The sequence below is a fragment of the Diceros bicornis genome, chromosome 29 (genome assembly GCF_020826845.1).
Source record: "Diceros bicornis minor isolate mBicDic1 chromosome 29, mDicBic1.mat.cur, whole genome shotgun sequence".
Taxonomy (NCBI): Eukaryota; Metazoa; Chordata; class Mammalia; order Perissodactyla; family Rhinocerotidae; genus Diceros; species Diceros bicornis.
The window spans coordinates 34,453,175-34,465,287 of NC_080768.1; the positions used below are offsets into that span (position 1 = coordinate 34,453,175).

At 55.3% G+C, this 12,113-nt stretch overlaps 1 protein-coding gene and 1 long non-coding RNA gene across 6 annotated transcripts in view; one reads left to right on the forward strand and one right to left on the reverse strand.

Annotated features, from left to right (window-relative positions):
* LOC131394027 (uncharacterized) overlaps positions 1 to 7,016 on the reverse strand; it is a 50,289-nt gene extending 43,273 nt beyond the window's left edge. For 4 of the 5 annotated variants that reach the window (XR_009216047.1, XR_009216049.1, XR_009216048.1 and 1 more), the window contains exon 1: positions 2,656 to 7,016. This is a non-coding gene — a long non-coding RNA (uncharacterized LOC131394027). The remainder of the gene's footprint in view (positions 1 to 2,655) is intronic. The other variant, XR_009216050.1, reaches the window with a different exon arrangement.
* A 363-nt stretch (positions 7,017 to 7,379) lies between these two features.
* On the forward strand, positions 7,380 to 11,799 carry ZNF703 (zinc finger protein 703). Its single transcript, XM_058525197.1, has 2 exons — positions 7,380 to 7,910; positions 8,917 to 11,799. Exons 1-2 carry the CDS (start codon positions 7,668 to 7,670, stop codon positions 10,450 to 10,452), a joined length of 1,779 nt encoding a protein of 592 aa, XP_058381180.1. The 5' UTR covers positions 7,380 to 7,667; the 3' UTR covers positions 10,453 to 11,799.
* The last annotated feature ends 314 nt before the right edge of the window (positions 11,800 to 12,113 follow it).

A 12,113-nucleotide genomic window follows, 5' to 3' on the forward strand; every position in this document is an offset into this window, starting at 1 on the left:
ATTTTACTCTTAGGAATTCATCCTATAGTTATACTAGCACACATGAAGAATGATAATATTATACAAATACATATACATACACACATATGTATCACATATATATATATGTGATTATTCACTGCAGGAGCAAAAGAATAGAAACCATCTAAATGTCCACCAGTAGGAGACTAGTCAAATAAACTTGGCACATCCATGTAACAATGCCATGAAACTAAAAAAGAAATACATAAAACACAGAAGCCCATGATGCAATCTCCAAAATATATTAATTTTTTTAAAAAAAAAAAAGCAAGCGCAGGGCCAGCCCAGTGGCTTAGCGGTTAAGTGTGCACGCTCCGCTACTGGTGGCCGGAGTTCAGATCCCGGGCGCGCACCAACGCACCGCTTCTCCGGCCATGCTGAGGCCGCGTCCCACATACAGCAACTAGAAGGATGTGCAGCTATGACATACAACTATCTACTGGGGCTTTGGGGGAAAAAAAAGGAGGAGGATTGGCAATAGATATTAGCTCAGAGCCAGTTTCCTCAGCAAAAAGAGGAGGATTAGCACGGATGTTAGCTCAGGGTTGATCTTCCTCACACACACACACAAAAAAAAGCAAGCGCAGAATAGTTTGTGTAGGGTGTTACCATTTGTGTATAAAAGAGGGAAAGAATATATGTGTATTTGCTAATATAAGTACGAAATATCTCGGGAAGGATGGATGATAAACTCATAGCATCAGTGCATTGGGGAGAGAAACTACATGGCTAAAGGGAGGTTTTCTTTGGAATTTGGTGCCACGGGAATGCACTTCATCATAAATAAATAAACCCATTTTTCAATAAAATAAAAAATCACTTAAATCACTTTTAAAGGGGACTTATTATATAAACCCCCACTCCAAATGGACCACTATACTTCTATACTTCTGGCCATCGGTTTGGTTGGGACCCTCTCAGGTTTCCTTCTCTGAGCAAAGGTTGGCAGAGGGCCACCAAAATAAACACTCCTCGACATTGTTCTGACATCCTGGAATTTGGTTTTATCAAATACAGCCAGTGATAACTGAGCCACTGCCTGAGCAGCTCTCCCCTTTTCTCTAATTGTGTTTGTGGAAATGAGTTTGGAGCTCACATCCCAGCTAGTTTGGGCCTAGAAAGGGGCATAGTTTTGGCAAGTTGAGTCTTATCCACCAGAAGTGAAGGATCATAGAAACATCAACTGGCTGAAACCCACAGAAGAGTCAGAAGAAGGTGTGACACCACCCCTGTGCAGCTGAGACACTCACCAAGGTCTTCTAGAGGGACTGGGGTGCCCAGTGGTTCCGGCTGGTGGAAGCTCAGCGCATGGGGACAGGACGTTTGGGTAAGCATGGTCCCTGCCTCCCTTTCAGGGGCCTTCCGCTCTGCTCGTGGACTCCCCTCACCCCCACATGAGAGACAGTGCTTGAGCACACCTAGAAGGGTTCACACTAGCACCCAGAGGGTGCTCAGTAAGTGTTAGTGGAATCTGAATTTAACTGAGTAAATGCACTTAAGAACAGTGAGTAACTAAACTACAGGGCACTAAGCAGAATTTAAGTTAGGGCCTCCTGATTTTTTTTTTTTTTTTTTTACATCTGCAAAAGAAGCACACAGATGCCCAAAAGAAAGGGCTGTCCTGCCTTTCAGGAGCTGGGAATGTGCATATCAGAGAAGTGGGAGGCCTGGATTCCCTGTCCTTACCTGCTATGGAATAAGCTCGGGCCTGCACCTGCCAGGTGGTTGATAAACAGTAATTGAATGAATTAATTCAATTCAGAATGAATTACTTAAATGAATGTTCCCGTCACTTCCTTCTGTGCCTCAGTTTCCTCTCTACCATATTCTCCTTCCTGGAGATGAAAGGAAAATCCCAATTGCGAAGACCAGACCCCTGGAGAACGATTCAAGTTATTCGTTTTCAGTTTCTCCTGCTGCTCTCTCCCTGCTCTAGGCCTCCCTCTCCCTCGGTACCGCACTCAGGAGACTGGCTCAGGAAACACCTACTGGGATTTGAAGTCTGGTTCTGCCACTTTCTAGCTGTGTAACTTGGGCAAGTTACTTGACCTCTCTGGGCCTATAAGACAGGCTTAATAACAGTATCCACCCCATCAGTTTGTTGTGAGAAGTAACTGAGTCATTATATGTAAGGAGCTCAGAGCAAAGTCTGGCACACAGTAAGCGCTCAATAAATGTTATTATTACCCTAGGTGAAACACTCTTTGTCTGCTAATCACAATTGAGGTGTTGGCAGATTACCAAGGTATGATTCCTCCCAGCAGTATTTGCAACTTAAAAGAGGAATCTCCCAGAAACTCGAAGGCCCAAAGGAACAAAGCAGTCAAGGATGAATGCCCAGGGCTAAGGCTGATGTATGGGGCGGGGCAGATGAAGGCAGGAGAACTTCAAAAGCTCACCTCCTCCCATCCCCCTCTCCCCACCAGCCCTGCCTATCTCCCTGAGGGCTGATAGCAGATAAACGAAACCACTCTTCAAAGCACCCTACTCAAGGACCCGGATCAAACACACAGGCTGGAAGATAAGCTTCGGTCTACATCTCCTTTTGTCCCCTCCTTCCCACCACATCTCCAAAGGAAATTCTAGAGGGAGGAAAAGTAGTTAATTCCTCCATCTTTTATCAAAAGGAGGTACCTCCTCATCCACGAGGCAATCAGCAGTGATATAGAATCAGGAGGGAGTCAGGAAGGCCTCTTCCAGGCGCTCTGCCAGCATTGCTGTGTGACTTCAGACTCCCCCAGAAGCTCTCAGAGCCCGGTTCTTCATCCATCAAAAGGGATAAAAACACCTGCCCAAAATAACTCAGAAAATTGTTGCGAGATGATAAACACAAACATGTACTTGGGAAAAGATACTTGAACAGCTTATATAGGTAACATTTTGAAATATACAAAGTCATCCGCCTTGAATCTTTTTGGGAATCTGATGAGGTGTGAAATCAATCAATAGCCTTCTCTGTGTAAAATTCTTATTCATTCATCAACAAACATCTATTGGGCACTTATGGCATTCAGACTGCCTGGATTCACACCCCAGCCCCACCTCTTAGCAGCTGGGACTTTGGGCAAGTTACTTAACCTCTCTGTGCCTCCATTTCCTCCTCTACGAAATGGGGTAATAAGGTAATGACAGGACCTACCTCATAGGGCTTCTGTGAGAATTAAATGAGGTAATGCATGCAAAGTGCTGACAACACTGCCTGGCTCTCAGTGTTGGCTACTGTGAGGATGATAAACACCTTGCTAGGCCATAAGAATACAAAGAGGATGGGCACAATAGAGCAGCATTCGCAGTCCAGTGAGAGAGTGGACAAGTAAACAAACAATGACAGATGCCATGTGATAAGTGTAATAATAGAACATAATAGAACTATGAGAACATGGAAGAGGGAGCTACTCGAGGGGGCTCCCTGCAAGGCTGGCTGTTCTGGTTTGCTCCCACTGTTCCTCTGCCCGTCTGGCCCTCTCATGCCCAAGCTGGGTCTGCAGCCCGGGGATGGGGCAGACGGAGGAAGCGCCTCCGAGTGCCCTGAGCGCAGTGCGCGAAATCAGGGCTCCCGGCCAAGACAGTAATTGCCAGCCGCTGAAAGATATTAAGCGCCAGGGAGGAAAACCAAGTTCTCTATGAGGCAGACTTTTCAGAGTTCTTACAGCTTATTAAAAAAAAAAAAATGTAAATAGTTACCCAGTGAGATATTACTTCACGTTGTTGCCATTAGGGTTTGAGTGTTATGCAGAGAGAGCCGATCATTCAGGCAATTCTGCCTCAGCGAGGATGGAAAGCTCCACGGTAACCCCACACAACAAACCTCCCACCTCTAGCTCTCCACCTGACTCAGGCATTTTTTCCTGGGTGGCGAATTTTCTGTAAATTGAAGTCGTGGAAAAAAATCTATAAATATTCAGAATTTCCTAAAGGATTTTCTTGATGGCTTGTGGGGGCATTTTTTTAAAAGACAGATTTGACTGGTGGCTGGGGGAGGGGGTGACTCTCATTTCCGGAGAATTCTTGGACAGCTTGGGTCTTCTGGTCTGTGCCCTCCGGATCGGTTGGCACCATGGCTGCTCTCCAGAGCAACTGCCCCACAGATGATGCATGGACCACAGCCCTCATTTACCTGTGCCTTTCTTAGTGCCAAGCACTAAACGTGTGACATGCGTTGTCTGCTTCCGGCCTCCCAACTCTGAGGTGGCCACTCTTGCGTTTCGCACATGAGAAACAACAGCTTGGGGAGGTTAGCTTGCCAGGGACCACCCCAGCATCATGGTTCAGAGGCCTGCCTCCCAGAGCCCAGACCCCAAGTGACCGTTCTGCCACTCACCCGGCATGTGACTTTGGGCAAGGGACTAAGTTCTCCACGCCTCCCTCTCTTCAGTTGTCAATGGGCATGACAACAGTACCTGATGTTTATCAAGTGCCCCACGCACAGAATTGTTATTCTTCACCACAATGGCACGGGGCAGTCTCCAGCAGCATAGAATTGTTACTCTTCACCACAATGGCACGGGGCAGTCTCCAGCAGCGCTCACCCCTGTCCTATTTTAATGGTGCTGCTCACTCCCAGGGCAATCTGAGAAGGGCCTGGATAGATGGAGACCCCTTAATCATACATCTGCCACTTTTCTGCAAGGGGAGGCCGTGTGCCATATACCCTCTGCGACAACGTCTTGCACGGACTTTTCAACCACACCCCTAGCACATGCTCTGCCTACAGCTGGCCCTCAATAAACCTGGCCCAACTGAATACTGAGCCTTATTCTCTTCTGGTGACAAGCCATTCCTTTGAAAGCTGTCCTTGCTTTAGACTACTAGGGCCCCTTTTAGGACTCTGTATAGGTTACAGGTTCAGGTAAGTGAATGTCAGATCCTGATTGTAATAATCCTCTAGCTGTCTTTTAATTAGGCTTCCGGCCTGGCTAATTATGGTGTTCCATGTTCTCTCCTAAGGCAAATGGATGGAGCCAGGCAAAGGAGCCCTGCTGCCCTTACCAGCACCCCAAAGGGAAGGGTGTCCCTACTCCCTTGTTAGCATTTTCCAATGTGGTGGGAGTAGGGGGACGCCAGGTCTGGTCTCCACCTCCACGCTGTCTGGCGCCCACTGTTCCTATCAGTGATTACTGCTGTGAGCTAAGGGAGTGGGGTTTTTTAAAGGACAATATATTATTACCTAGGCAAATTCCCCACCCGCCACCACGAGCCATCCTGTCCCAGCCTCCGCCTTTCTCCCTTTCTTTCATTCGTTCACTACCTTCTTCTTCTCTCTTCCTCTCCAAATAGAGAGTAAACATTCTATCATCCTCTGTTCTCCTCTCTCCTTTCTGCTGCCTCCTGCTCCTCTTTTCCTTCCAAATTCCTAAATGCCCTTTCTCTCTCTCCCCCTCCCCTTTCCTCCCAACTGATTTCCCATTAATCATTCCTAACACACACATCTGCTTGGGCCCTAGAAGGAGTTCTTGGTGGGCTTTCACAGCTGGGCTAGTTACAATAATCAAGAAGGAGTCTTTCATCTTTTACTGTCCCCTAGGTCTCCCCTCTTCCCAGCTCTTCCTCCTCCAAGGTGCCCCAAAGGCCCACCCTCTCCACTCTGGAAGGCACTCTCCTGTTCGCTGTCGGCATAGCAGTCTCCCAAAGGCCGAACGGCCCTGTAGGTTGAAGAAGCCCTGTAATGTAGTATTGGCAGTGACAGCAATGTCAGACTTCAGAGGCTGGCATGAGAAGAGCTGGGGGGGCGGGGAATAGAGACCACCACAATAAAATAAATGGGATCCCCCCCTGCTTGTATCCCTCTTGCTGCAGTATGAAAGACATCTCCCAGTCAGGGCAGCCCTTGGCATTTTTTTAACCTGTGTATTGCTAAGAGGTCCACTCATACTGCCCCAAAAATCAGCACGGATCCAGGGAGTAGATTTAGTTTAGTGTATGATTGTCATGGCCTGGGAGTGGTGCCTGCTGTCTTCACTGGGCATGATAAAGGTTCGTGATTGCTATTTGTTATTTCCGTGATAGTTATTTCTTTCTGTTTGAAGAGCCCCTTTGAAATCACCTATCCCCATCTTGAGTTCTCATGTTGTCTCAAGGCGCGGCAGAGTCGGGGACGGGTAGTCCTGGAGCAATATGCCCCGAGCGACAGGCCTGACAATCGGAGTGATGGATTGGGGCTGGGAAAGTGGTACTCGAAGCGAGACAGTGTCACCAGCGCGCCTCCACTGGCCGCCGAGAGCACGGAGACTTGGTCTAGCCGGAGGCCGGCGCACAAAGGACCAGCTTAACCTTCTGACGATCGCGGACCGGGAACTTTAATGTCAGGACTATGACTATGTAAAATCTCTGCCAAGTGCGAATCTGGCAACGCACACTTTATCCGAAAGGCGCGCGGCGGGGAGGGGGGAAGAGGGTATTGTTATTTTTAATAAAAAGTTTTTATTCCGAAATTTCCCTGGGAAAAGCTAGTGCATTACCCCTCCCCCCAACACTCGCAAGAAGGATGGGGGGAGGGGCCGCGCATCTCTGGAGTTTGTAACGACCTGCAGCACCTAAAGAGAGATCTCCCCTCCTCTGGGATACCGGCCTCTCCAGTGATCCCGGCTTCCCCCAAAATAGCAACTAGGCGCGGTGCAGGGCAGGAATTTTACGCCTCTAAACTGGATACGATAGCAAACCTGAAACACACCCAAACACCGAACCTATAAATCAGCGCGCGGCCACCGCGCGCCAGGCGCGTCGGGGGGTGCGTATAGCCAGGGGTACCGCGCTTCATCGCGACCATCTCACCCTGGAAGGGAGTCCTCAAACTTGCAGGCTTCGGACAGGACTGGCTCAAAGTAGTTGGAGCGGCTTACGCCGCGTCCCGAGAACCGTGGACGCCTCCGACGCTCGGACGCTTCCAAGCAAGCACTCCCGGGAGAAGCCAATTAGGGGAAGAGAGCTGAACCGGAGCAGAGCCCGAGCAGGGCTGGGGCTCTGGAGGCGCGGCCCGCCCCCAGGCGGCCTCTGGGAGCGGCTTGGACTCCGCAGTACCGGAGCCGGCGCCGCGCGCTCCTACCCCCCACCCGACCCCAATCCACCCCACCCCAGACACCCTCGGCCGGCGGGTCACTGCCCTCGCCAGCACAACACCCGGCGGTGTGAAGGGAAAGGAGAGAGCGAAAGGAAAACCAGCCGAGGGTAGGGCGCAGAGCCCAGGGTCCCGGGGAAGTCTCGTCCTCCGCGGGACCCCAGGGCAAGGGCGGCCCAGTGGGGGAGGGAAGGAGTACCGCGGGTGGTAAAGGCCGGGGCGGCGGCGGCGCGCAGGCGAGGCCCCTTTAAGGCTCTCCCCTCCCACCGGCGGCGCCGGCCTCCGCCCGCCGCTCTCCCCGCCCCGGGGTCCCGGCGAGAGCTGCGATTGGGCGGGCGCGGCGATCCCTTTGAAGTGTGGCTGCCGATCGCGGCTATTTGACGTGCGGCTCGCGGAAGGCGAAGGTTTTTGTGTTGCTCGCCGGGGCTAGCGGCGGCGGCGGGGCTGCGGCGGCGGCGGTGGAGGAGGGGTGGAGGCGCAGCGACTGCTGCACCGCGCCCGACGCTGCGGAGCGAGCCCACCCGCCCCGGGAGCTCGCCTCCCCGGTGCTCCCCCTCCCTCCCCGCCCCCCCAGTGGCGCTGCCTCCTCCAAATGAGCGATTCGCCCGCTGGATCTAACCCAAGGACACCCGAAAGCAGCGGCAGCGGCAGCGGCGGCGGCGGGAAGAGGCCGGCGGTGCCGGCGGCGGTGTCCCTCTTGCCCCCGGCGGACCCCCTGCGCCAGGCGAACCGGCTCCCTATCAGGGTCCTGAAGATGCTGAGCGCTCACACCGGCCACCTCCTGCACCCGGAGTACCTGCAGCCGCTGTCCTCCACTCCCGTCAGCCCCATTGAGGTCAGTCTCCTGGTCGCTGCCCGCCCAGCGCCGGCCCCATTGCGCCCACCACGGCCCGGCCCACGGCCCTGCTCCCTGCGCCCCGGGGCTGGGTGCGACGCTCGTGTCGGGCCACGCTGGCGGACGGAGTGAGGAGAGACGGAGAACAGAGGGATCAGAGCCCACCCGGTTCTCCCCAGGCTTCTCCGTGGAAGGTTCCCCTTCCACGCTCGCCCTGCGGAGCTACGTGTTTTCTCTCCGATTGGGTTTGCTCTTGGAGCCTCCACTGGGTCCTTTACTTTTCCTCTGGGCACCCAGTTTCCAGGCCAGAGATGATATCGCCCTGGCGTTTCCCACCCCCCACCCCCATCCCGGTTTGGTCTCTTTGAAGCTCGGTCGCCCCCGTCCCACTCCGCCTCTGTCCCATCCGGTTAGAGCTCACTACGCCCAGGCACTCCCGATCCCAGGTCTTTCTTCCTCCCACTTCCCTGGGTGCCCTCCCCGGGAGGGAGGGGCTACCAAGAGAGCGCCAACGGCAGCCCTCGCTTTAGCGCTTTAGAATGCGCTTCTCCTCACTCCTACCCGCGGCGCCACCGCCAGAAACCCGTCCCAAGCGAAGTTCCCCAAACTGAAGGAATAAGTTTTTCCCTGGACATAGAGAAGAGGGTGATTAGAGGGAAGGGGGAGTCACAGCCTCTCCCCCAGCTTCAACTCCAGAGAAGTCACCATGTCCCGCAGTGCCTTGGGTGGACTGCTTCCAAGGCCCCATTCCCCGGGGCCTGTGGCGCACTCTGGGCCCCCGGGAAGCGGGGGATCCCACCGACGGGCAGTGTGAGCGCTGTTCCGCCCAGCCGCCCCGCACGGCCGGCCCTCGCTCTCAGACCCTCTCGCCAAGGCCTTCCCGCCCCGTCCCGCCGCCTACCGTGGTCCCCGCGCCCCCCGCCCCAGCTCCCCAGGCACCCCCGCTTGCGCCGTCGGTCTCGTAGTCTCACCCCCATCTCCCTCCTCTTGCCGCTGTCTCCCACAGCTGGACGCCAAGAAGAGTCCACTGGCGCTGCTGGCCCAGACTTGCTCGCAGATCGGCAAGCCGGACCCGCCGCCCTCGTCCAAGCTCAACTCGGTAGCGGCGGCGGCCAACGGGCTGGGAGCGGAGAAGGACCCCGGGCGCGCGGCCTCGGGCGCCGCCTCCGCGTCCGCGGCGCTCAAGCAGCTGGGGGACTCCCCGGCCGAGGACAAGTCCAGCTTCAAGCCCTACTCCAAGGGCGCCGGAGGCGGCGACTCCCGCAAAGACAGCGGCTCCTCCTCGGTGTCCTCCACCTCCTCCTCGTCCTCCTTGTCCCCGGGAGACAAGGCGGGCTTCAGGGTCCCCAGCGCCTCCTGCACGCCCTTTCCCCCGCACGGAGCACCGGTCTCCGCGTCGTCGTCCTCGTCCTCGCCCGGTGGCTCCCGGGGTGGCTCTCCGCACCACTCTGACTGCAAGAACGGTGGCGGGGGTGGCGGCGGGGAGCTGGACAAGAAAGACCAGGAACCGAAGCCCAGCCCGGAGCCCGCGGCCGTGAGCCGCGGCAGCGGTGCGGAGCCCGGCGCACACGGCGGCGGCGCCGCCGAGGCCGGGGCCTCCGGGCGCAAGTCGGAGCCGCCTTCGGCGCTGGTGGGGGCTGGCCATGTGGCGCCAGTGTCACCCTACAAACCAGGCCACTCGGTGTTCCCGCTGCCTCCCTCCAGCATCGGCTACCATGGCTCCATCGTGGGCGCCTACGCCGGCTACCCGTCCCAGTTCGTGCCTGGCCTGGATCCTAGCAAGTCTGGCCTTGTGGGAGGCCAGCTCTCGGGGGGCCTGGGCCTGCCTCCGGGCAAGCCCCCCAGCTCCAGCCCGCTCACCGGGGCCTCCCCGCCCTCCTTCCTGCAGGGATTATGCCGCGACCCCTACTGCCTGGGAGGTTACCACAGCGCCTCGCACCTCGGCGGCTCCAGCTGCTCCACCTGCAGCGCGCACGACCCGGCCGGGCCCAGCCTGAAGGCGGGGGGCTACCCGCTGGTGTACCCCGGGCACCCGCTGCAGCCCGCCGCGCTCTCGTCCAGCGCCGCCCAGGCCGCGCTCCCGGGCCACCCGCTCTACACCTACGGCTTCATGCTGCAGAACGAACCGCTGCCGCACAGCTGCAACTGGGTGGCGGCCAGCGGGCCGTGCGACAAGCGCTTCGCCACCTCGGAAGAGCTGCTCAGCCACCTACGGACTCACACGGCCCTCCCGGGCGCGGAGAAACTTCTGGCCGCCTACCCCGGAGCCTCGGGCCTGGGCAGCGCCGCTGCGGCCGCTGCGGCCGCCGCCTCCTGCCATCTGCACCTCCCCCCGCCCACCGCGCCGGGCAGCCCCGGGTCGCTGTCATTGCGGAGTCCACACACTTTGGGGCTAAGCCGGTACCACCCCTATGGCAAGAGCCACTTATCCACGGCTGGGGGCCTGGCCGTGCCATCCCTCCCCACAGCTGGACCCTACTACTCACCATATGCGCTGTATGGACAGAGACTAGCCTCAGCCTCCGCGCTCGGATACCAGTAACTACAGTTCTGCCTCCCTCCCAACCCTCCTCTCCTCCCCGCTCCGCCTCCCTTCCCCCACCGCCTCGCCGCTGCAGCCTCCACTACTGCTTGTCCCTGCCGGCGTCCCCGCCCAGACCCTCCTCGCCGGACTGTGTATTTATTTACTATAATGTTAGCTTACAAGCTGGGAATATAAGTGCATTATCGGCCCACACGAGTCAATGGTATGCAAAAAGTCTGTGTTCCCCCAAATAATAATATTAATCACACAAATAACTACATGTTCCCTGCCCCTCTTCCTTTCTTTTAATTTTTTCTTTTTCTTAGATGTAAGTTTTAAATTTTTTTCCTTTTGTTTTTTTTTTTTTTTTGGTTTGGTTTTAGGGGGAGGAGGGAGAGTTGGGGTTCTTCTATTTGTTTTGTTTTCCCTTCCTGGGGAGTTTCTTGCATGCCTCTCAACCGTTAAAACTACATTTCCCCTTCTCTTTTCCCCTCTTTCTCCTTCATTCCTTCTTGTTCCTTCCATTTGAGGTTCTGTTTTTTCCTTTGTACGAGTAACAGAGAGGAGAATGTTTTTTTGTAATGCATTTGGGGGTGCAGGGAGTGGCCTCGATGGCAGGGGGTCATGTGCTCTGGTGACCCTGAACTCTGTGAGTCCTCCCCTGCGACCCTCTCCTCGGGTCCTTGGTCTGTGCCCTGGCCCCCAAAATTAGAGCCTTGCTCCCCTACCTTGCTCTGAGCCCTGACCCCACCAGCGGGCTCCCCCTGAGAGGGGCCCAGATGGCCTCCCACAGAAACTTTCTACCTTCCAGACTCTTCCCCGCCCCAAGCACCTGGTGGTCACACTGCCCACAGAGGGGGGCCTGTAGGGCTCATCTTATTCAATTAAAAGTCCTTAGAAGGCCTGCTGGTGTGAAACTTTGCTCTTTATATTTTGCGAAGTGCTTTTATAGTCATTGTTTATCTCTCTGTTATTGGGGCAGTGGGCCCTCTCCTGGTGGCAGGGGCGGGTTGGTGACTCTTGCTAGATCCCTCCAAAGCAGACCAGTGGCGATATCAGCAGGGCAGTACAACCTTGTTAGCCCCGTTGGGGGAAGGTTGGGGAGTCAGGGAGCATATGGATCGCAGCAGCCCCTTTGCCCCCTCCCAGGCCTGAACCAAGACAGTCCCCAAAGTTGGCAGGGGGCTTCCATGGGCTCCCTCAGTGACTGGGATTGAAGACTCTGGCCCCTGGGTCTTCTCCCCACACCGTCCCTCCCTCCTGGGCTCACGCAGCAACGCGGGGCTGCGGGGCCTGTTGGGATGAATAGAGTTCTCCCTTGGTAAGACTTATTTTGTTAATAAATGGAATACTTGGCTATATTCACACCGTGGTGTGTGTCTCTCTTGCCTCACCCACTGTCCCACTTCCAGACCACGGAGCAGATGCCCCTCTTTTATTCTTGTTTAAAATACCTTATGATTTCCTTCTGAGATCTCCGTTCAAGGACGATTTTAATGCCTTTCCTTAAGAAAGGGGGGAGAAAAAACTTCTGCCAACGCATTACAAATAACATAAAACCGCCTTTATTTTTTTTTTCCACTTGGCTATTTAGCTCCCAGCTTTACTTCAAAAGCCTTGACATTTCCTGGGGACAGGGTGGAGGGAGTGTATAGATGGATTTTCCTCTGGGCCTAGGT